At 40.0% G+C, this 25,923-nt stretch overlaps 1 protein-coding gene across 3 annotated transcripts; it reads left to right on the top strand.

Annotated features, from left to right (window-relative positions):
- The first annotated feature begins 6,892 nt into the window (after window positions 1-6,892).
- On the top strand, window positions 6,893-25,871 carry gab3 (GRB2 associated binding protein 3). Of its 3 annotated transcripts, none has more exons than XM_020464475.2 (10): window positions 6,893-7,329; window positions 11,136-11,445; window positions 20,712-20,913; window positions 21,021-21,499; window positions 21,705-21,760; window positions 21,998-22,247; window positions 22,613-22,703; window positions 22,836-22,917; window positions 23,286-23,405; window positions 24,685-25,871. In XM_020464475.2, exons 1-10 carry the CDS (start codon window positions 7,258-7,260, stop codon window positions 24,799-24,801), a joined length of 1,779 nt encoding a protein of 592 aa, XP_020320064.1. In that variant the 5' UTR covers window positions 6,893-7,257; the 3' UTR covers window positions 24,802-25,871. The 3 variants fall into 3 exon arrangements, with proteins under 3 accessions (XP_020320064.1, XP_020320066.1, XP_020320067.1); XM_020464477.2 differs by having other exon boundaries at window positions 7,080-7,329; window positions 21,708-21,760; window positions 24,685-25,130; XM_020464478.2 differs by having other exon boundaries at window positions 7,082-7,329; window positions 11,121-11,445; window positions 24,685-25,130.
- The last annotated feature ends 52 nt before the right edge of the window (window positions 25,872-25,923 follow it).

The raw sequence follows: 25,923 nt of genomic DNA, 5'->3' as shown, positions 1-25,923 counted from the left end.
TGTTCACATGCACAGCACTAGGTGATTTCTATAACACATCTAATAACAATTCGACATCATTTGGAGCTATACATAATTTGTTTATAAGGTAGGCTATCCTTTGGAAACAAAAGTATTTTAAAAATTGAGTTTTTTGTTTTTGTTTGAAATAAGTAAAATAAGAGAGTTAATCCTCAATACAGTTTCTAAACCATATTCTTAGAAATGAAGGCTGTATTTCGTTGAAATTAGGCCTGCTAGATACAGTATCTACCACAAGATGGCAATCAGGGATAAATCTTTACTGTCTCGTTCACCAGCCATGTATCTTGTTCAGCACGACACGTTAGACCATTTAAATAATATGCAGTGCATTCTGAAAGTTTTCAGACCCCTTGACTTTTTCCATATTTTGTTATGTTACAGCCTTATTCTAAACATGGATTCAATTGTTTTTTCCCCTCATCAATCTACACACAATACCCAATAATGACAAAGAAAAACAGGTTTTTATAATTTTTTTGCTAATTTATAAAGAAAAAAACGACAGAAATATCACACTTACGTAAGTAGTCAGACCCTTTACTTTCATATCAAATCAAATCAAATTGTATTGGTCACATACGCATGGTCAGCAGATGTTAATGCTAGTGTAGTGAAATGTTTGTGCTTCAAGTTCCAACAGTGCAGTAGTATCTAACAAGTAATCTAACAATTCCCAACAACTACCTAATACACACAAATCTAAAGAGGTAAATGAGAATATGTACAAATAAGTATATGGATGAGCGATGGCCGAGCTGCATAGGCAAGGTGCAGTAGATTATATAAAATACAGTATATACATGTGATATGAGTAATGTAAGATAGGTAAACATTATTAAAGTGGCATTATTTAAAGTGGCATTGTTAAAAGTGACTAGTGATCCTAGTGATACTCAGCACTTTGTGAAGCACCTTTGACAGTAATTACAACCTCAAGTCTTCTTGAGTATGACGCTACAAGCGTGGCACACCTGTATTTGGGGAGTTTCTCACATTCTTCTCTGCAGATCCCCTGTCAGGTAGGATGGGGAACATCGCTGGACAGATATTTTCAGGTCACTCCAGATATGTTTGATCGGGATCAAGTCCCTAGCTGGGCCATTCAACGGCATTCAAAAACTTGTCCTGAAGCCACTCCTGCGTTGTCTTGGCTCTGTGCTTAGGGTCGTTGTCCTGTTGGAAGGTGAATCTTCACCCCAGTCTGAGGACCTGCACATTCTGGAGTAGGTTTTCATCAAGAATCTCTCTTGTACTTTGCTCCGTTCATCTTTCCCTCGATCCTGACTAGTCTCCCAGTCCATGACTCTGAAAAACATTGTCACAGCATAATGCTGCCACCACCATGCTTAACCTTAGGGATGCTGCCAGGTTTCCTCTAGAGGTGACGCTTGGCATTCAGGCCAAAGAGTTGAATCTTGGTTTCATCAGACCAGAGAATCTTGTTTCTCATGGTCTGAGAGTTTTTAGGTGCCTTTTGGAAAACTCCAAGCGGGCTGTCATGTGCCTTTTACTGAGGAGTGGCTTCCGTCTGGCCACTCTACCATAAAGGTCTGATTGGTGGATGCTGCATAGATGGTTGTCATTCTGGAAAGTTCTCCCATCTCCACAGAGGAGCTCTGGAGCTCTGTCAGAGTGACCATCGGGTTCTTGGTCACCTCCCAGACTAAGGCCCTTCTCTCCTGATTGCTCAGTTTGTCCGGGCGGCCAGCTCTGGAAGAGTCTTGGTGGTTCCAAACTTCTTCCATTTAAGAATGATGGAGACCACTGTGTTCTTGGGGGCCTTCAATGCTGCAGACATTTATTGATACCCTTCTCCAGATCTGTGCTTGGACACAATCCTGTCTCTGAACTTTACGGACAATTCCTTCGACCTCATGGCTTGGTTCTTGCTCTGACATGCATTGTCAACTGTGGAACCTATATAGACAGGTGTGTGCCTTTCCAAATCATGTCCATTCAATTGAATTTACCACAGGTGGACTACAATCAAGTTGTAGAAACATTTCAAGGATTATCAATGGAAACAGGATGCACCTGAGCTCAATTTCGAGTTTCATAGCAAAGGGTCTGAATACTTATGTAAATAAGGTATTTCTGTATTCTTTTAATATATACATTTGCTAAAAACCAAATTGACCTGTTTTTGATTTGTCATTTTGGGGTATTGTGTGTAGATTACACACAATACCTCATAATGACAAAGTGAAAACATGTTTTTAGAAATGTTTGCAAATTTATTGAAAAATAAATAAAGACATTTATATAAGTAGTCACACCCCCAAGTCAATATTTTGTAGGAGCACCTTTGGCAGTGATTACAGCTGTGAGTCTTTGTGGGTAAGTTTTCTAAGAGACTTCCACACCTGCATTTCCACTCAGGAACGTTCACCGACTTCTTGTTAAGCAACTCCAGGGTAGACTTAGACTTGTATTTTAAGTTATTGTCCTGCTGAAATGTGAATTGATCTCCCAGTGACTGGTGGAATGGTTTTCCTCTAGGATTGTGCCTGTGGTTAGCTACATTCAGTTTATTTATTTTTATCCTGAAAAACTCCCCAGTCTTTAACGATTACAAGCATACCTATAACATGATGCAGCCACCATTATGCTTGAAAATATGAAGGTGATACATAGTAATGTGTTGTATTGGATTTTCCCCAAACATAACACTTTATATTCAGGAAAAAAGTTGCAAACAGGAACATTTTTATTCTGTACAGGCTTCCTTTTTTTCACTCTGTCAATTAAAATTGTAGTCATTTATTAGGTGCTATTATCCAGAGCAACTAGGGTAAGTGTCTTGCTCAAGGGCACGTCAACCAATTGTTCACCTCTCAGTTAGGATTTGAACTAGCAACCTTTACTGTTATTGACCAAACACTCTAACCTCTAGGCTACCTGCCACCCTAAATTAGGTCAGTATTGTGGAATAACTACAATGATGTCGATCCATCATCAGTTTTCTCCTGTCACAGCCATTAAACTCTGTAACTGTTTTAATAAATCTTCTTCTTAAGGCTAGGGGGCAGTATTTTGACATCCAGATGAAAAGCGTGCCCAAAGTAAACTGCCTGTTACTCAGGCCCAGAAGCTAAGATATGCATATAATTAGTTTTGTAGATTTAATAGATAGATTTGGATAGAAAAGACTCTCATGTTCCTAAAACTGTTAAAATAATGTCTGTGAGTATAACATAACTGATTTGGCAGGTGAAACCCGAGAACAAACCATTCAGGGGGAAAAAATTGAGGTCATAGGATTTTCCAATAGTTTTCTATGGGAAACCCTATTTATTAGGAACCTGGTTGCAGTTCCTATGGCTTCCACTAGATGTCAACAGTCTTTAGAAATTGGTTGATGTTTTCTTTTGAGAAATGAAGAAGTAGTGCTGTTCTTTGTACGTGTCAATCTGAAGGTCCCTAGTCTTTTGTTGCGCTTGAACAGGAGCTCGCTCCGTGTTATTTTTCTTCGGTATTGGAAACAGATTATCCCATCTTAAATTTGATCAATTATTTACATTTTAGGATACCTGAGGTTGGATTAGGAACATTGTTTGAAATGTTTTTACAGGTAACTTATTAGATACTTTGTAGTCATGTTGGGCAAGTTGGAACCGGTGTATTTCTGAATCAAACGCGCCAAATAAATTGACATTTTGGGGATATAAAGAAGGAATTCATCGAACAAAACGACCATTCATTGTGTCACTGAGACATTTGGGATTGCAACAAGAAGAAGATCTTCAAAGGTAAGGCATTTATTATATTGTTATATCTGACTTTTGTGTTGCACCTGCCTGGTGCAACATAATCGCATGGTATAATTTCGCCATAAAGCCTTTTTGAAATCTGACACAGCGGCTGGATAACAAGAAGTTAAGCTTTATTTTGATGTATTACACTTATATTTTTGTGAATGTTGATTTTTCTGTAGTTAGAATTTGGCGCTCTGCAATTTCACCGGATGTTGTCAAATCAATCCCGCCAAAGGGATTGGCGCTTTAAGGGATCCCTAAGAGGCTTTAGGAGCAGCGTCCCGCCAACGGGACAGTTGTAAATCATGCAGCACCTTATGTCAAGAACGCAGACTTTAGAGAAACAACAAATGTCGGTACATATAAGTGTCTTATATCAGCTAAAAGCTTAAATTCTTGTTAATATAACTGCACTGTCCAATTTACAGTAGCTATTACTGCGAAAAAAAATGCTATGCTATTGTTTGAGGAGAGCTCCTAACAACAAAACACTTTTTTCATGCGATAGATTTGATAAATTTACCTCTGAGGGTGAAATGTGTACTTACATTCTGAAATCTTGCTCTGATTTATCATCCAAATGGTTCCAGAGATAACATGAAGTGTCGTTTTGTTAGATAAAATCCTTTTACATATCCTAAAGGTCCATATAGTATGCACAATCGATTTTGTATTTCCACTCATTCAATTTGAAAAGAAAGGAATCTGTGAAAATCTCACCCTGAACGTTGTTTCAACGAGTCAAATCACATTTGTATGTATTCCTCAGAGATACTAGAAGGTAACAAGACTTCACTATATCATTCGGGGTGTAGTATATCCTATAGGACACCATATTTGATCAGAGAGTGACGCCTTCATGGCACGCCGATGACGCAGGCGGTCATCACTTGAACGAATGTATCTTTGTCAAATAAGCACCAATCAGGGTCAAACAAAGCTAGCTTGATAGTCAATGAGCTGGGCTTTACGGGAGTATCCGGAAACCATATATATGTCATAAAATGTAGCTACTAACCTTGTACGACAGTATACCTTTTCATTTTGGACAGAAATTATTAGAACATTCAGAGTTATGAAGTTATGAAAACTGGTTGTTTTGCAAATGTTGAACTTATAATATGGCTACTAATACTTGGAAAGCTAAATCAAAGTCCAAGTATACAGAATTTACGATATTCTTGCAGAAAATGTCATATGTCATATATGAATGCGAATGTCTCCTTCACGATTTGCCCAAATGTACCTGGGGACTTCACACTAAAAGTCTTGTAGTTCACTCATTCCTCAAGTTATCTGTCTGAAACTTTGCACATACACCACTGCCACTATCGGAATTACAATCAGAGCGATGGCTAGAACTGGTACCGTTCTCTTTCATTTCAAAGATGGTGATAGATGGTATTTTTTTCAAAGATGGTATTTCATTCTACCAGATCTATTGTGTTATATTGTCCTACATTCAGGTGGTACCAAGAATGTGCATATCCTTGCTTCACGGCCTGAGGTACAGGCAGTTAGATTTGGGTATGCCATTTAGGCGAAATTTGAAAAAAGGGGGCTATCCCTACGTCACCATTGGCCTCATGGTGAAATCCCTGAGCAGTTTTCTTCCTTTCTGGCAATTGAGTTAGGAAGGACGCTTGTATCTTTGTAGTGACGGGATGTTTTGATTCACCATCCAACATGTAATTAATGACTTCACCATGCTCAAATGAATTTTTAATGTTTGCTTTTTTTTAAACCTATCTACCAATAGGTTCCCTTCTTTGCGAGGCATTGGAAAACATCCCTGGTCTTTGTGGTTGAATCTGTGTGGGGTACAGAGATTCGGTAGTTATTCTAAAATCATGTTAAACACTTTTATTGCACACAGTAATAAGTCCATGCAACTTATTATGTGATTTGTTGAGCACATTTTTACTCCTGAACTTATTTATGCTTGCCATAACAAAGGGGTTGAATACTTATTAACTTAAGACATTTCATCTTTTAATTTTGAATTCGTTTGTACAATTTATAAAAAATATAATTCCACCCTGACATTATGGGGTATTGTGTGTAAGACAGTGACAAACAATCTCAATTGAATCAATTTTAAATTCAGGCTGTAACACAACAAAATGTGGAAGGCAAGCGGTGTGAACACTTTCTGAAGGCACTGTATATATTTTTTACAATCATGTTGAGCCCTAAATCATTTGGCCTTAGACCAACAGCGCAGTTTTAGTTGTTGTTGTTGTTGTTTTGTTTTATATTTTATCAGGCAGAGGCATTCTAACCCAAAGCATGATGTCTCCTTCACTAAAACATCCTACATCATTATCCCAAGTTATTTAATTTCCCCTACAAGCAGCCTATTGTAATCAGTTCTATGTTTCAAATTTGAAAGGTTTTTGTAGAATTTACATGAAAAATGCAATACCAAGGTTCGCTATAATATTTACCCTCTGATAGTGCATTTAACATGCACAAACAAAATAACAAATAAATTGTATTTTGTTTTTTTATTTCAAATCAAATCAAAGTTTATTTGTCACGTGCGCCGAATACAACAGGTAGACCTTACAGTGAAATGCTTACTTACAGGCTCTAACCAATAGTGCAAAAAATGTATTAGGTGAACAATAGGTAGGTAAAGAAATGAAACAACAGTAAAAAGACAGGCTATATACAGTAGCGAAGCTATAAAAGTAGCGAGGCTACATACAGACACCGGTTAGCCAGGCTGATTGAGGTAGTATGTACATGTAGATATGGTTGTTGTTCTAGGACTGAGGTTGTTATTTTGGTACACACCGGTATTCTGACACTAAGATATTGAACATTGCGAGGGCTGATGTGACAGATGGCTCATGAAACTTTTCAGCCAGACACAGTTCAACTACAGCTCATCCACGAGTGCTGCTCTGTTTAGAAAAAAATATTCTCATGTGCTGGTCTTTTCTCTGTACAGACAGACAGACAGACAGACAGACACACACACACACACACATGTTCCTCTCTCTCTCTCTCTCTCTCTCTCTCTCTCTCTCTCTCTCTCTCTCTCTCTCTCTCTCTCTCTCTCTCTCTCTCCCCCTCTCACACACTTACTCACTCTCTCTGTCAGACCCACACACATCTACAGACAAGCATACACACATCTCCCCCCTCTCTCTCTTCCCCTCCTTTTTCTCCCTCCCTCCCTCCCTCCCTCCCTCCCTCCCTCCCTCCCTCCCTCCCTCCCTCCCTCCCTCCCTCCCTCCCTCCCTCCCTCCCTCCCTCCCTCCCTCCCTCCCTCCCTCCCTCCCTCCCTCTCCATCTCCCCTTGTCTGTCAGTGTGATCAATGGCTTGACTTCCTCCTTTTGGTACGGCTGTAGGCTGTATACAAGAACACAGGAATCGCCTGGTGCTGTTCACAGTTTCACAGCAGCAGCAGCCATCAGTGCTAAAGACAATTATATCCAGAAAACACGCCGGATTCCCTCTGCAGTCAAGATGAGTGCAGGGGATGTGGTCTGCACTGGCTGGCTCATCAAATCTCCCCCTGAGAAGAAACTAAAGAGATACGTGAGTAGGGGAACAGGCTGGGCGGGTTGCTGGCTTCTGTGCTATTGTGATGCATTATAGCCAAGCAGTATAGTAGTACCAGTTCCTGCTGCAGACAGAACAGTGTGTGTGTGTGTGTGTGTGTGTGTGTGTGTGTGTGTGTGTGTGTGTGTGTGTGTGTGTGTGTGTGTGTGTGTGTGTGTGTGTGTGTGTGTGTGTGTGTGTGTGTGTGTGTGTGATTCTCAGTTATCAACACAGCTGCACTGCTATGCCGTTAGTTCACAAGATACTGTTGGTTTCTTTTCTGAAATGAAGCTTGCAGAGGCATGTAGAATAATGACCATTGTATGCCTTTTTGTAAACAGTGTTTTCATGCAACCTCACCAGTGTCTTCCTCCTCATTATAGTAGTGGCCATTACATACTGTAGGACATGCTGTTATAACTGCTGGTCATGCTGATGTGAATCATTAATGCACTGTGAAAATAGCATTTTAATCTCTTTCAGTAAATGCACGTATTTTAAACATATCAAACTGCTTATAAACCATAATGTTTACATTTTTTACTTTGTTTAGAATTTTATATTTTTTGCAGATGGGTTTACCTCTTATTAATAATTCAAGTGTACTCTAATGTTAACATGTCTGGATTAGCATGTTTGACCAAAAGTGAACTGGGACAAGTGCCTGGCAATCTGCAATGTTTCTGTAGGGGTCATGTGAGAATGTTGTTGTGTAGGGAGGAAAGGGGGAGGCCACCCATTCTGGGATGTGTGTTGAGACTGTTGGCCTCTCATTCTGTGAAATTTGGGTGTGTATTGCAAAACATGGGAAGTACTGTCGCTGCCAAGCAGTACAGAATGACCCGACAGGCAGAAATGACCAGGCTTTATGATGGCTTTTTGCACTCTGTTTGCACTACAGAGTAGAGAGTAGGATGGCTTTTCTGAAAACTAGCACAGATTAAGGGGGTAATTCACTGGAAAGAGAGTCACTTCAGAAATACTATTTGGTGAAAAATAGTTCAAGGGCTTTGTGGAGGACACAGATAAACCGGAAGAACAATGTTTCCCTTTGCAAGGACCAGACTAACCATACACAAGAGAAAAGTGTGTGGGCATACATTGGACTCATCACTCCCTACACATAGCAAGTGAAGGCCCAGAGCAGCTAGCTCTTACAAACACTAATGATGAGACTAAGAGAGTGAAAGTCACAGACAGTTTCAATTCTCCAACACACAGAGGTCACAGCTAGCATTGTTAGTGGCCCATAAGTTAACATACATAAGTACACAAGTTAACCACATTTAAATAAATAAAAAGACAATGCCTGCGTAAGGGTAACCAAACAAATTAAAGGTTCTTGTAACGGGATTCGTCCTCCTCTAACGAGGAGTATGAGAGATCGGACCAATATGCAGCGGGGTAAGAGTTCGTCATGTTTTAATGAACAAAATCACTGAACACGAAAAATACAAAATAACAAATTGAAAGACAGAAAGGAAAACCGAAACATTTCCGTGTGGAACACACAGACACAGAAAACAATCACCCACGAAACACTGGTTGGAAAAGGCTACCTAAGTATGATTCTCAATCAGAGAACTAACGACACCTGCCTCTGATTGAGAACCATACCAGGCCAAACGCAAAATACAACATAGAAAAACAAACATAGACTGCCCACCCCAACTCACGCCCTGACCATACTAAAACAAAGACAAAACAAAGGAACTAAGGTCAGAACGTGACAGATCTGTAGAGGTAAAATAGTTCAAAGTTTTTATTTGATAAAAAATATCATTGGGAAACATGTTCCAAACAAAAATGGTATGGTTTAAAAACATCACTCTCAATAGAATAGGCCTAGTTTATCTTCCAGCAGAGTTGAGTTCGCACTCAATAAGGCCATTATCACCACAACAAGGAAGTGTTTTTATGCATGATTCTGTAGAGGTTTCTAGAGTGTGAGGATATTTCCCGTTGGGGGATGTTTGTATTGTTTTTATTAGTGATCCCCATTAGCTGCAGCCAAGGCAGCAGCTACTCTTCCTGGGGTCCAAACACATTAAGACACTCACATCACAAATAAAGCCAAAGATAAAACGGTACATCATATAACATTATTACACCACTAGATATCTACAATACAAAATGTATAACACCACCATACAACAATATTACAATGTATGTGTGCGTAGAGTGCGTGTGCTAGCGTGTGCATGCGTATGCGTGTGTTAATTATTCTCACATCATGCATTTTAAATATGCTTTGACATACTGAACATGTAGCACTGATGATGAACATGAGCTACCCTACTCTCTGTATCTCTGTCCTCTTTCCTAGCACTGTGTGATGCAAATGAGGATTTACAACTTGTTCACTGTTTATGATTGATTTGAATATGAGTGTGGGCACAACAAGACAGAGTTTTGGTTTCAAACAAACGTTCTGAGCATGTTCATAGCTCTCTTGAAAGATCATCACAAAGATAAACAATATATTCCTGAAATTGGTAGCTGGTGGGTTATAGCACACATTTCCTTTGTCAACTGAGATAAGAATAATAGTGTAACACAGACAACTACAAAAAGTGTTGTTGCCAATATGCTAAAACCACTGCCTCTTCAAAACAAATCACATTTCTTCTTTATGATAGGATGTTTCATTAAATGTACTCTCAAAGCTCAAAAACAGCTATGATTTCATTTCAGACCATCCAGGGTTCCATGACAACAGATGTTTGACAGGTAGAATAATGCATGAATCACCTGAATACTGAATGTATTAGTCAACGGTATAAACATATACAACTGCTGCTACAAAGGTGGTATTGGAAATGGCTTTAAATAGTACATGGGTGAAGATTGAAGAACAGACGTAGTAGGCCTATGGAAGTCAGTCATGAATATTTGACAGTTAGTATATAGATGGACATATGACTCATAGCCCATGTGAGTGACCACGAGGTCAAGACCAACATTTTGAAGTACTTCAGTTAGGCCTACTTATTCCAGTATCAAAATGAAGAGAGCCAGCTAAGCATCACATTCTCATAGCATTACTGAAAACAAAAACCCCTCCTATACTAATCGGTATCCATTCTGGCATGAAAATCTTCAGCAGAAAAAGAGGTTGCCTTTTTAATCTCCCCCAATACGGTAGTGACCCACACTGCAGTACAATTCGCTTTTTGTTCGTGTCAGACCTTCTCTTCTACATAGAATTAACTTCCTCTTCTCAGCACTTCTGGGAAACGTTGTTGTCAGTTCCTCACAACAACCGTACCAAAAGCCAGAAAAAGGGTGTTGTCTATAGCTGTGGTAAATTAAGGTTGTGTTGCTAAATGAACGTGGTCAGAAGAGCAGTGGGACATTTTCCATGACTAAAAATGTATGTTCCCCGATGCAATGCGTGTGACAATAAATTGATTGACACAGGTCACAATGCTGGAAACTACATGAGGATAAAGACAGTGCTTTGTACAAAGAATCTTTAGTCACAGTCAGGGGACATAAAAATAGTTCACATTTTTCTGTATTGAGCTACCATGTTAACATGTTTCCCTGATGGTTCTGTTGATAAACTATGAAATAAACATTGATAGAGAACAGCAACATTCTATGGCTGAGGCCATGGTTGAACTTAAAGTCACATAAAAATACACCAACCATGATTACCAACCAAATATTTCTAAGGTTACTAACCAACTAAGGCAACTAGTCTACATATGTGTGCAGAATAATTGCATTATATTGATTTGTCTATACGTACAAGGTGCAACAGTACAGTATGTTAATCTGCGTAGTTCCCTGTCCCCTAGGCATGGAGGAGACGTTGGTTTGTTCTTCAAAGAGGACGTATGAGTGGGAACCCAGATGTGTTGGAGTACTACCGAAACAAGACCTCAAAGAAGCCCATCCGCACCATCGACCTGAGAGAGTGTGAGGTTCAGATGCAGACGGAGCAACGTCTGGTCAAGAGGGAGTTTCAGAACCAGCACCTCTTTGTTGTCAAGACGTCGTCTCGCATGTTCTACCTGGTGGCCAAGACTGAGGAGGAGATGAACAGTTGGGTCAGTCAGATCAGGGAGATCTGTCACTTTGGACCTCTGAGTATGGATGATGGGACAGGTAAGGAACTCGTACAGAGACACAGATAATTACAGTTACAGTTTAGGCGCCTTGGGTGTGAGAAATGCGCTTTACAAATTAAATGAATTATTAGTATTAGTTACAAAATCACATTTATGAGTTCAATTTCAACAAAGAATATAGAGAAACATAGTTTGGTATTCAACTATTGTTGGAGGCTTTCATCCTATGACAGAGTAGTCATGTAGTGTAAGGGTTTTCCTCCTCCTCTTCGTCTGAAGAGGAGAGTCGAGAAGGATCGGAGGACCAATGCGCAGCGTGGTAAGTGTCCATGGTTTTTTAATAAGAGAAACTCAAACATGAACACACTACAAAACAATAAACGTGGCAAAAATGCTCTGGAGCAGGTTTTCATCAAGGATCTCTCTGTACTTTGCTTCGTTCATCTGTCCGTCGATCCTGAGTAGTCTCAGAGTCCCCGCTGCTGAAAAACATCCTCACAGCATGATGCTGCCACGACCATGCTTCACCATAGGGATGGTGCCAGGTTTCCTCCAGATGTGACGCTTGGCATTCAAGCCAAAGAGTTGAATCTTGGTTTCATCAGACCAGAGAATTTTGTTTCTCATGGTCTGAGAGTCCTTAAGGTGCCTTTTTGCAAAATCCAAGCAGGCTGTCATGTGCCTTTTACTGAGGAGTGGTTTCCATCTGGCCACTCTACCATAAAGGTCTGAATGGTGGAGTGCTGCAGAGATGGTTGTCATTCTGGAAGGTTCTCCCATCTCCACAGAGGAACTCCATAGCTCTGTCAGAGTCACCTCCTTGACCAAGGCACTTCTCCCTCGATTGCTCAGTTTGGCAGGTTTGGTGGTTCCAACCTTCTTCCATTGGAGGCCACTGTGTTCTTGGGGACCTTCAATGATGCAGAGATTTTTTGTTACCCTTTTCCAGATCTCTGCCTTGACACAATTCTGTCACGGAGCTCTATGGACAATTCCTTCGACCTCATGGCTTGGTTTTTGCTCTGCATGCACGGTTATCTGTGAGACCTTTTATAGACAGGTGTGTCCCATTCCAAATCATGTCCAATCAATAGAATTTACATCAGGTGGACTTCAATCAAGTTGTAGAAACATCTCATGGATCAGTGGCGATTTTAGCATGTATATCTTGGTGGGGCAAACTCCCCACATTGCCAGCAAAGCCACTACACAGCACAACACCACACTTAACAATAAATTAATTGCACTATAACGGTGACAAATGGTGCCAACAAACTGTTAGGGCCTACATAAAGATGTCCCAATCTTTCCAGCACCATGTAGTGAATCCTTATCGCTGCTATACCTGGCTATCATCAGAGCCTTTTCTGGCAGCGAAACAGTTAATTCAGATTAATTTCCCAGTCTTTAAAAAAAACATAGCTGATATGAATGATTTGCTTAAACAAATGTGGTTTCTACCGACAACTGAGAAGAACAAACTATGGCATAAGGGGATGAGGAGCGGAAAAGAGTGAATCCGTTATTTGGATTAAGACATTAATGAGCGAGCTAGGACGAACGTAGTCAATAAAAAAAAAAAATCAGCACTTTTGAAATGTACAGCCACAGAATTCAGAACGTAGGATAAATAAAGTGGGCATATAAGCAGACAATGAAAGCTCTTACAATATTCAATGATTACATTTCTCTAAAACAGGCTATAGTCTACATGTGTACCACCAAATCAGAATAGTAGGCTAAATTATGAGGGGGAAAGGGACTAAACCCTCCTCTAACCCAGACGTTGCTGGACCAATTGTGTGCCGCTTCATGGGTCTCCCGGTCACAGTCGGCTGTGACACAGCCTGGGATCGAACCCGGGGCTGCAGTGGCGCTTTAGCACTCATTGTTTAATTTGTGATTTCCAATTTGTTGTGTAATGTTTATGTCCAATGGCCGATGAGCATGGATACGTTTTATCTATATCTTCTCTTCAAATGACAAGGATTGAAAAGGATTGAAAAGGATTGAAAAGGATTGAAAAGGATTGAAAAGGATTTGCCAGTAGATTGCCGGCTTGATGCATGATGATCACTCCTTTTTGAAAGTATGATGTTGACATGATCAGTCTAATCAAAGCTGCGGTAGATATATCTGTGGCCAATGACTTTGAGCCTTCTTGGATGGGCACTTCTAATTTAAGTGTATGGGTGCACCCAAGGGGCTTGAATGTTCGAGCTCTAACCGTACATTTTCCAGTGACGTAGTGAAAGCAAAAAAGAGATGTTTGTCTGTGGCTTTATTAACTCAATTATTATTATTTTTTACATAATTTGCAGACTGACATTTCACACGTTTTTAATGCCAAAATAACATGCAAAACAGGCCCACAAAAATAAATTATATACATATTTTTTATAGCTAAACAGGTGTGTCTCAAAACAGGTGGGGTTCTGCCCTACCTGCCCTGAATGACACGTCACCACTGTCAAGGATGATCAATGGAAACAGGATGCACCTGAGCTCAATTTCGAGTCTAATAGCAAAGGGTCTGAATACTCATGTAAATAAGGTATTTCAGCTTTTATTTGTAATAAATTTGCAAAACTTTTTTTTGTAATGTTTCGCGTTGTCATTATGGACTATTGTGTGTAGATTGATGAGGATTTTTTATTTTTATGTAATCCATTTTAAAATAAGGCTGTAATGTAACAAAATGTGGAAAAGGGGAAGGGGTATGAAAAATGTCCAAATGCACTATACATGCACACTAAATGATAGAAATACAAAGATGTATGCACACACACACCACACACAAACTCGCAAGTAGGAATGCACTCACACATGCATACATGCACGCACTCACCTACCTCAATGTTGTAGCAATAATCAAATGATTTTGCAGAGAGATTCTGAGTGTTACAGTTTTATTCAATCACTTTGATGCATTTTTCCCTAGTGTGTGGTACATTTTTAACCAGTGTGGGGTACAACTCTTCGTACAACAATGTAAACAGATAATCAAAATGACTCATGTTTCAAAACTGATTTCCATTTGACTAAGTACAGATGTAGGATCTTAATTTGATCACCCTGTTGCAGGATCTTTCCTACAATGCGGGACGTTTAAAACTTGTAGTGTATTTCAGTTTTAAAAAGGCTTCTGAAGTTTGTAACTTCCACTTGATTTTCCCTTACGAAAAATGTATCAACCCCTACAAAGATGTTCATTAATTAAAATCTACATAACAATTCACATTTTCTGTTGCTAAATAATTATATTCCTGACGTGGCAAATTGTCTCAAATTAAGATCCTACATCTGTACAACAAACAAATTCACAAAGTCACTTGTTCACTGCACCAAATAACTCTTTCAATATTCAAGTATTTTCTTTTCACAATGCAATATTCATATTACTTTTTATATGATTGTCTTGTCATTTGTTAACAGTACATTTAACTGTCACTTAATCAAACGTCTCAAAACAGATAACTACTGTACTGAACCAAAACAATACAGTGCCTATTTTACATACACTGAACAAAAATATAAACGCAACTTGTAAAAGTGTTGGTCCCATGTTTCATGAGCTGAAATAAAAGACCCCAAAAATGATCCATACGCACAAAAATATTATTTTTCTCAAATTTTGTGGACAAATGTGTTTACATCCCTGCTAGTGACCATTTCTCATTTGTCAAGATAATCCATCCACCTGACAGGTGTGGCATGTCAAGAAGCTAAAATGTGCAGTTTTGTCACACAACACAATGCCATAGATGTCTGAAGTTTTGAGTGGAGTGTCCAATTGGCATGCTGATTGCAGGAATGTCCACCAGAGCTGTTGCCAAAGAATTGAATGTTAATTTCTCTACCATAAACCGCCTCTAACATTGATTACGAGAATTTGGCAGTACGTCCAACCAGCTCACAAACACAGACCACGTGTAACCAGGCCAGCCCAGGACCTCCATATCCAGCTTCTTCCCCTGTGAGAACGTTTGAGACTAGCCAACTAGCTGATGAAACTGTGGGTTTGCACAACCAAATAATTTCTGCACAAACTGTCAGAAGCCGTCTCAGGGAAGCTCATCTGCGTGCTCGTCGTCCTCACCAGGGTTTTGACCTGACTTCAGTTTGGCGTCGTAACTGACTTCAGTGAGCAAATTCTCATCTTAGATGGCCACTGACACAGTGGAGAAGTGTGCTCTTCACGGATGAATCCCAGTTTCAACTGTAACTGGCAGATGGCAGACAGCGTGTATGGCCTCGTGTGGCCAAGCTATTTGCTGATGTCAATTTTGTGAACAGAGTGCTGTGATGGAGGTGGGTTTATGGTATAAGCAGGCATAAGCTACGGACAATGAACACAATTGCATTTTATAGATGGAGATACTCTGATGAGATCCTGAGGCCCATTGTCGTGCCATTCATCCACCACCATCACCTCATGTTTTAGCATGATAATGTACTGCCCCATGTCGCAAGGATCTATACACAATTCCTGGAAGCTGAAAATGTCCCAGTGGTCTGCATACTCACCAGACATTTCACCCATTGAGCATGTTTGGGATGCTCTGGATCAACGTGTACAACAGCATGTAACAGTTCCCGCCAATATCCAGCAACTTCGCACAGCCGTTGAAGAGGAGTGGGACAACATTCCACATGCCACAATCAACAGCCTGATTAACCTTATGCGAAGGAGATGTGTCTCGCTGCATGAGGCAAATGGCGGTCATACCAAATACTGACTGGTTTTCTGATCCACGCCCTTTCCTTTTTTTAAGGTGTCTGTGACCAACAGATGTATTTCTGTATTCCCAGCCATGTGAAATTCGTAGATTAGGGCCTCATTTATTTATTTAAATTGACTGATTTCCTTATATGAACTGCAACTTAATAAAATCTTTTAAATGGTTTCATGTTGCATTTATATTTTTGTTCAGTGTATGTAGCTGAGCACTGTACAAATCTATATTTTTTCATAAATGTATAAATTTGCATCAATTTACATTGGAAGGTCAAAACCAAATGTGATGTGGTTGTAAATACTTCAACCAGTGTGCTTCAATAGTACAAAGTGGAAAGTCACTCTATGTGCTACCATTCGGAAATAATCAAATCAAATCGAATCAAAGTGTATTGGTCACATACATAATTTAGCAGATGTTATAGCGGGTGCGGCGAAATGCTTGTGTTACTAACTTCTAAAAGTACACAAGTAAATCAAAAACTAAAATCAAGAAATCAAGAAATGTCAGAACGAATTCAATTAACCTATACAAACTTGGTGACCCCTCCCAGCTACAAGAACATTTCCCAGGACATAGACATATCTGATATGGGCAGAAAACTTAAATGATTGTTAATCTAACTGCACTGTCCAATTTACAGTAGCTATTACAGTGAAAGAATACCAAGCTATTGTTTAACAACCCAAATAACACTAAATAAGTAATCCAAACACAATCTATCCGTATATACACCACAAATATGTATTAAGGATGATATGTACAGCAATAGATTTATTACAGTAAGCTATGTCAAGAATCCAGCATATAAATAGACAGTGTGTATAAACAGTATAACAAAAATACAATGTACAGTAGCAGATACAGTATATTATAATGAGTTATGTAGAGGATAAAGTATTTAAATAGACAGAGTGAAAAACACTATAAAAGAAACCGGAAGTGTCCAGTCAATGCACTGCTGAAATACCTGGGTGGTATATAACAATATATTCCACTCATTATCTGAAATACACTGTAAACTGATGGATTTTGTTAAGCAGAGAGATATGTGATAATGTATCAGTTTAAAAGTCACATAGAAAAGGTGTATCAGGTATGAATGTAAGACCAGGATGAAGACACGTCAAATTAACAATGGTTTATTAATCCAACAAGGGCAGGCAATAGACAGGTCAAGGCAGGCAGGGGTCAGTGAACCAGGGGTTGGGCAACGGTACCGGACGGCAGCCAGGCTCAGGGTAGGCAGACGTCAATAATCCAGAGGTGGGGCAAAGGTACAGGTCGGCTGTCGGGCTCAGAGTCAGGACATGCAAGGGTCAAAACCAGGAGGGCAAGAAAAAGAGAGACTGGGAAAAGCAGGAGCTGAGAACAAAAATGCTGGACTTGACAAACAAGACAAACTGGCAACAGACAAACAGAGAACACAGGTATAAATACACTGGGGATAATGGGGAAGATGGGCGACACCTGGAGGGGGGTGGAGACAATCACAAAGACAGGTGTGACAAGGTGATATACACCAATAAAGTTTTACTAATTATATTTAATAAAAACTAGTTTGAGATTAACTTCAACATTTTGAAAAGACACCACTTACATCTGAAAAATGTACCAAAGTGACATTTTTTATTACAAACATAGTTAAGCGGTGGACAGAGCTGCAGTAAAATCTGATTTATTTTACCCAATTCCATTACTAGCTATCTTTCTCTGTGAAACTCATAGTGCCATAGACATTACAACTCTCTACAGGCATGGAAGTTCAGCCATGGTGATGCTTGAACAGTTGGAGGTGGAAGCTTGAACACTTAGAAACCATACTCTCTTGCCTTCATGTCTTTTCCACAGCTCTCTCCCTGGTTTGGAGTTAATAAGAGTTGGCAGTTGGAACATTTAGTAAAACATTGTTGTCTGTGTGGAGCAGATAGGGCAGACTACATGATATCCAGACAAAGATAAGAGATTATAGCCCAGAGGAACAGTAGCAAACCCCAGGTTTACACATAACTGGGAAAGGTAACACAATGTGAGACATTAAGTCAATGAAATTCTGAACTTGTTGACTATTCATTACACATAAAAAGAAGAAAATACTAAATGTATGAATGTGAACGTAATTCAATCCACACACTGATAAATCCACTGTGAAAGAAACACACGAGAGATACTGCCACAATTGTTTATTTTTATCTGCTGTTTCGCGTGCTGAAAAAATAAGAAGTTTAGGCTCTGCCTGATGTTACAGTATGAGTCTTAAAAATACATAACTAATTAGAGCATTCAGTATTCATTTTTTCACAGTGTCTGTAGAAATTGACATTGTCTGTAGAAATAGAAATATACAAAGCGTTTATAGATCAAACCTATGTTATCTCCCCCGTACTGACACCCGTACTAGGTCTTTATAACTATAATGAACTCAGTTACTGAAAGCCGAGCAGAGATGATTACCAATGATTAAGTGAAATACTACTTAAGCAACATGTGAATGATGATAACATGGATGTTTCCCCTTATATCCTGACCATATAGATCTCACGCTCCTGTCTGCATGTCTCACTGCTCAACTAAAACTATTTTAATATAGATAAATAGTTATAGCTGTGTTCCACTAGTCAGCACCTTGCCTCAAACATTTTCAGTAGAAAACTCAAAAACACAGCTATACAGCGCATTTGGAAATTATTCAGACCCCTTGACAATTTCCACATTTTGTTACTTTACAGCCTTATACTAAAATTGATTAAATGGTTTCCCCCCTCATCAATCTACACACAATACCCCATAATGACAAAGCAAAAACAGGTTTTTAGACATTTTGAAATATCACATTTACATAAGTATAAAGACCCTTTACTCAGTACTTTGTTGAAGCACCTTTGGCAGCGATTACAGCCTTGAGTCTTCTTAGGCATGATGCTACAAGCTTGGTACACCTGTATTTGGGGAGTTTCTCCTTTTATTCTCTGCAGATCCTCTCAATCTCTGTCAGGTTGGATGGGGAGCGTCGCTGCATAGCTATTTTCAGGTCTCTCCAGAGATGTTCAATCAGGTTCAAGTCCGTGCTCCGGCTAGGCCACTTGAGAACATTCAGAGCCTTGTCCCGAAGCCACTCCTGCATTGTCTTGGCTCTGTGCTTAGGGTCGTTGTCCTGTTGGAAGGTGAACATTCACCCCAGTCTGAGCTCCGTTCATCTTTCCCTCGATCCTGACTAGTCTCCCAGTCCCTGCATTTGAAAAACATCTCCACAGTTCAATCTTGGTTTCCTCAGACCAGAGAATCTTGTTTCTCATGGTCTGAGAGTCTTTTGTCAAACTTTTGTCAAACTCCGAGCAGGCTGTCATGTGCCTTTTACTGAGGAGTGGTTTCCGGCTGGCCACTCTACCATAAAGGCCTGATTGGTGGAGTGCTGCAGAGATGGTTGTCTCTAGATTGATCAGGACATTTTTATTCAAACCATTTTAGAATAAGGCTGTAAACTAACAAAATGTGGGAAAAGTTAAATCAAATCAAATCAAATCAAATGTATTTATATAGCCCTTCGTACATCAGCTGATATCTCAAAGTGCTGTACAGAAACCCAGCCTAAAACCCCAAACAGCAAGCAATGCAGGTGTAGAAGCACGGTGGCTAGGAAAAACTCCCTAGAAAGGCCAAAACCTAGGAAGAAACCTAGAGAGGAACCAGGCTATGTGGGGTGGCCAGTCCTCTTCTGGCTGTGCCGGGTGGAGATTATAACAGAACATGGCCAAGATGTTCAAATGTTCATAAATGACCAGAACAGTTGAAACTGGAGCAGCAGCACGGTCAGATGGACTGGGGACAGCAAGGAGTCATCATGTCAGGTAGTCCTGGGGCATGGTCCTAGGGCTCAGGTCCTCCGATAGAGAGAAAGAAAGAGAGAACGAGAGAATTAGAGAACGCACACTTAGATTCACACAGGACACCGAATAGGACAGGAGAAGTACTCCAGATATAACAAACTGACCCTAGCCCCCCGACACATAAACTACTGCAGCATAAATACTGGAGGCTGAGACAGGGTCTGAGTACTTTCTGAATGCGCTTTAACACAGACACAAAATATGTATTATATATGGTTTGGAGAAGTTAAGAATGGTCTTTCTTTTTTCCATATTTTTCCTGGTGTTTTTTCTTCTCATTCTTATGTTTTATGGTGCTGGTGAGATAATGTTTATATGCATGTCACATGTTTATACAACTTACAACATGTTTATACATACACAGGTGTTGTGATTATAATGTACCATAGTGGATGTTTTTTTAGCAGAGGAGCTGCTCAGTCTGAATAGCTATATGGTAGGGGCTCTGCTCAAATTCATTCCACTGCCACCTGCTGGAGATCATTGACAACTACGTCTCAGAGATCACATTTGTCAAGAGACACATCAGGATTCCTGTTTGACTCTGGCCTAATGAATGTAACATCATTCTGAGCCAGCTCAGAACTAATGTAGAAACTATGGATTTCTTCTCTATTTTCCCTCTATTCCTTATATTCTCTCTCTCTTGCTCTCTCCCCACATATCTGTTGTTTCAGAATCAGAGGAAGGTTTTTCGCACAACCCAACCTCCCAGCAGCCTTCACCTGCTCTCTCCCGAAATATGTCATTCATTTCCAACCATGACTTCATGGCCTATGGCAACAGCAGAGTTGAGATGCCCAGCCTGATGAATCCCAACCATCCAATGGACTACCTCTTCCTCTCACAGTGTGAGACAGGGAGGTTCAGCATCTTTAGGTATGTAGTCTATACTTCTCAAACCTCAAACTGGACACCATATCCACACATTGTTTTAATGATGATAAACGATAAGCACTGTGTTTTCCTTTTTCTTTCTTTTATAGATGTGACAGCTTTTCAAACTCTGAGCGATCTCTGGAACAGAATTCATCAGACGCTACTACAGAAGATGTCTTCTCTTCAACTGATCCTTCTCGGTCTCCCTTTCCCCACACTGGACCATCTCCGTCTCCCTTTCCCCACACTGGACCATCTTCATCCCCCTTCCCCCACATAAGGATGCATGACCCCCCTTTCAGCGCCCCATGTGGCCCCACGTCATCCTCTTCCTCTCCTCGAACTCTCAATCGTACACCCGACATCTTCCAGTTTGATAAGCCATATTCTTCTGCCATATTGGAGGTAACTACTGATGGACTAACTCCACCTCCTCTGCCCCCCAAGTCTATCCACCTCTCAGAGCACCTTAGTGATGAGGGCTCCCATGGGCCTCTGGATGGGGTTGGGCAGCAGCTCACAGGCCAACCTGCACTCATCCCCCGGAGGATCTCTCTCTCAGGCCTGCCAGACCACTTCAGAAGAGGTACAGTATATAACCAGCAGAGTCCTTCAGTCTAGGCCCTTCATACCTGGCTCCATAAACTGGTATACATTATACGGTATATGTAATATATACAGTCAGCACATGTATTGATTCTGACCAATCATGTTTCCAACCACACAGTGTCATTTTTACTGTTATATAACATCACAACTGCCTTCATCAGCGATATTTCTGTCTAATCTAGAAGACATTGAGGGGAGTGCACTGAGGAGCAGGAACAAAAGGCTCAGTCTTAATTTGGTAAGAACACATGTACTTGCAATTGATGGGAACTGATGGGCATTTTCAATACTACAAAATGTTTTGGACATAATGTTGTTGGACAGTTCATAGCAGGTAATAATTGTTAACTGTCATTTTTTGCATTCTTGAATGTCAAACAACAATACAGGATTTACAAGTGACGTTTCTACATCATTATAAGCCATGGTCTACTACACATTTCCAAGTTGGTCTGGTCTTGTTGTCTTTTTGCAGCCACATTTCATTGCCACTCAAAGTCCAAACTCCCATGAGGACTCGTACGTGCCCATGGCCTCTCCAACTGTCTGTGTTGGTGAAGATGTGTCGGACGGCTACATCCCTATGAGCCCCACTACAATCAGCTTCCTCAAGGCTAATGGCAAAACAGAGGCCCCTCTCGCTCCCACCCCCTTTCCCACTGCAGGTCTACCTGGGGATTTAGAACCACCTCCAATCAACAGGGATCTCAAACCACGCAGGAGAGGTAATGAGCAAAAAGGAAGGAAAAAGTCCTGTCTAAAGGGCTACATAATCTATTCAATCATCGTACTCAGTAGAGGAAGCATAAAAAATGCTTTCATAAGCATGTATTTTTCTGAAAGCAAAGTGAATAAGGTTTTACATTCTATTGAACCTTGTGACTCCCACAAGACCCACTATTGGATTACATGTCTTCGTCTGTGAAAGTCTTCTTTCGGGACAGTATTTTCAGCATGGCTCTTTTTGAAATATTGCTATTTCAACACAAATGCCCTTTGTTTGGAGAAAAGTAGACCTGATCATTATTGTCCGATAGAGGATTTGAGGGTTGCTTGCCTCACCTCACCATGTTGTTTCTCTGGTTCGCAGCCCGGCCTCCACCACTGGACCTGAGGGGCCTGTCCACTATCAGAGAATGTCCGACCCATATGCCTCTGATCAGAACCATGACAGAGCCAGGGTGAGTCAGAGATATAACTATATCCACCCTGACCTCTCAGCTCTCTTTCTGTCCAAATTCTAAAATGAAAAAAGGAGGAAAAAATGGATTCATTTGTTTGTGTGTTGATATGTTTGTTTGTGTTGTTCATAGAAATTCACTGCAAGTCCTACTGGAGAGAAGACAAGGACAACTGGGAATTAAAGGAGACCAAGAAGCCAGCAGCATTCCAACAGTAAAGTTACCTTCTGCATGTATATTGACATCACAAATAGTTATTAGTTTCCACAATATACAGAGAGAGAGAAAAGTACCCTAGTCACTGTATAGATAGACTGCTTTCCTCCCCTTCCATGAATAATTCAGCAGTTGTGTCTAAACTCAGAGTTCCAAACTGCCTAAAGCAAAGGAATAAAGGTTTGAGCATCACAATTATTAATTCATGTTTGCAGTACCAAGAAAGGCTTAAAATATGACAATTGATCTTCACCTGAAACTAGCGATACAAATGGAAAGTGTTCAGCATTGGTGGACCATATGACAACATATTCAGAGATGAATATGAAGTGAGCCTCATTGTAAGTGAGATTACTTTAATTTCAGGAGTCAAGGCCGCTGTTCTTCTCTACAAACGAGGGAGCCACCCAGCCGTGGCTTAGGAGATCAAACCTTGACTACCTTTCACTGGATTTCAATTCCGCATCCCCGTCTCCCGTGCAAAAGGTAAGCTTGATTGAATAAATAGAGGTCAAATGGTGGGAATGGGTTTGTCTCCAAAGCAAGACATGGGCTCAATTCAACCATTTAACGGCATTGGAAGTGCCTGTATTTCACTTTGAGCTGCCACTGGCAGCTTTAAGGACTTCAAATTACAGTCATCATCCACTACAATTCCCTCTGGTCATTCTAGTGTGTGTGGGCAATTACTTTTTAATTGGAAAATTCCCTTTACAGTAATACAGCTTTGTCTCTGCATGCTTAATTGGTACGCATGATAGTAGATAGATTGGTGTCATACATTTTCATTATTGCTACTATTACCAATCTAGGGGAATAATCTGATATTTGTTGCTTTGCTCACTCTTATCGTTCAATCTCTAATTGAATGTGCCATGCGCCTGTATCTAGGCAACAGGTCCTTGGGTGACTCCTTATCTGTATTCTGTATGTGACGTTTTCTTGAAGTGCCACTTTTGCATTGACTCGTATGTTAGAAATCAAGCCAAATTATTGGTCTGTCACCATCTGAGCAGGGGTGCAAAATGGTTTTCATTTAAATAGTATTTGAAAACACACATACTGGTCAGACTTTAAAACAGTGAACAACATACATAAATTGTATCTATCATTTCATTTTTTATTATTTTTTATTGTCCCATCTTCCATCTGGATTCAATAGTCCAGAGGTAAACAATACATTACATTGTGGTTTTGGCTCAAATTCAAGCAAATGTGTGATAAGAATGAAATAGCACTTGCAGGGTGTAGCTGTGTCCATTTCCACAGTAATGAATCAGTCAGCTGCATACTGTGAGACAATAATGTCAGTGACTCATTGTTTTGGTGACAAGTCATTCACTCTCAATCTGCAAAAAACATAGCGAAAGGAATAGTAATGCTTTCCTTCAGTCTGAAGCATAGGGGACATATTACATGCAACTATAAGACTGCATTATATCCACTGAATAACTGACAAAACAGCATCAATTTAAAATAGATTTTCACTTTATGGAAACGGGAGAAAGGTCATCTATGTACATTTACATTTTAGTCATTTAACAGATGCTCTTTTTCAGAGCAACTTACAGTGAGTGCATACCTTTTAGTACTTTTTCATACTGGTCGCCGTGAGTATCAAACCCACAAAGTGCTATACTCCACAAACTGAGCCGCACAGGACCCAAAATGTAAGACTGGTACTTCCATTCTGGATAGAGGTTTTGATTGAATAATGTAATTACCATAGTTGACTGTACACCAACTCTGCTGGGATGTCTTCCAGAAGCCCCTCCTTGCTGATGAACACAGGGTGGACTATGTGCAGGTGGATGAGAAGAAGACTCAGGCGCTGCAGAACACTAAGATGGAGTGGAAGGATGTCCGGCAGTCTAAAGTGTAAATCAACACGACTTTCAATTTCACAAAACAAGTGGAGCAAATGCAACATCACATACAAAATCTGTCATAAGAGATGGTAATTTACCTCAAAGAGAGCAGTTCTTCTTTCATGTACAAAATAAAAGCACTTTGAAATGCATCAGATATAAACATCTAAGAGAGAAGAAAGTAGACCGTGTTGTCAAAGACAGTTTAAATAACTGGTTTGTGGTTTGGGGGCATCAAAATTCACTGTACAAATATGACATCAAAGTTACACTGCGAATGTCACTTTACCATGCACTGTGTCACAGTGCTGTTTTTGTATTAAATGTTACGCAATAAAAAGGACACTGCTCATTTCTTATTCTTTTGCTGAAACAGATTGTATGGATTCTCAACACACAGGAATTGAAGTATTCTGTTTTTAGATGAACAATGGTCTGAGTATAAGAGTATGTTAAACCAAATGAGCAGGTGTCTAAGTACAGGTGTGTATGTAGAAGTGCAAATGTAGAGCTGGAATCCTAAAGACAAAGACATGCATTAATGCTTCTGCCCTGCACATTGCATTTGTTGTTGTTTTTTAAAGTTCTGATGCCTTGGATTGGCAGCCAGCAGGAAAAGCGCAATGCGATCTGTAGTCATGTACATAGGGATTGAATGGAGTGGTATCATTCAAATGAGTCATATGAACAGGGTGAACATCTCAGACCTGATATTGTGTAACAGTACTGTGTTATTACTGTGTAAGAGGGTACCAATGACTCAAACCCCAATACTGAACACCATCTCGATAGGTCAATCTACAGAAGAAAGCGCAAATCACTGTGTGCCTATCCTAAAGTTGGTGAGGGTGGAGAACTCCCTTACAATAAACAGTCTCTTCACAAATGTCGGAAAAGCCATACAGTCTTAACTAGATGTTTCTAAAGATGGAGTTGAACCCATTATTTTCGCACAAGCGGTACCATCTTCAAGTTGTGAGCTGTATTGTTTTAATGTACGTTTTAACATGTCCATGTAATGTATGTAAAGATGCACATCCAACAATGTTTTCATGCTTTAATAAATCCCTTTTACCTGACATAACAGTACATCTGTTGTCTTTATTAAGTCGTCAACCGCTACAGTAGCAGGCTAT

The sequence above is a fragment of the Oncorhynchus kisutch genome, linkage group LG28 (assembly GCF_002021735.2).
Source record: "Oncorhynchus kisutch isolate 150728-3 linkage group LG28, Okis_V2, whole genome shotgun sequence".
Classification (NCBI taxonomy): Eukaryota; Metazoa; Chordata; class Actinopteri; order Salmoniformes; family Salmonidae; genus Oncorhynchus; species Oncorhynchus kisutch.
This window is presented reverse-complemented; position numbering and strand designations above follow the sequence as displayed.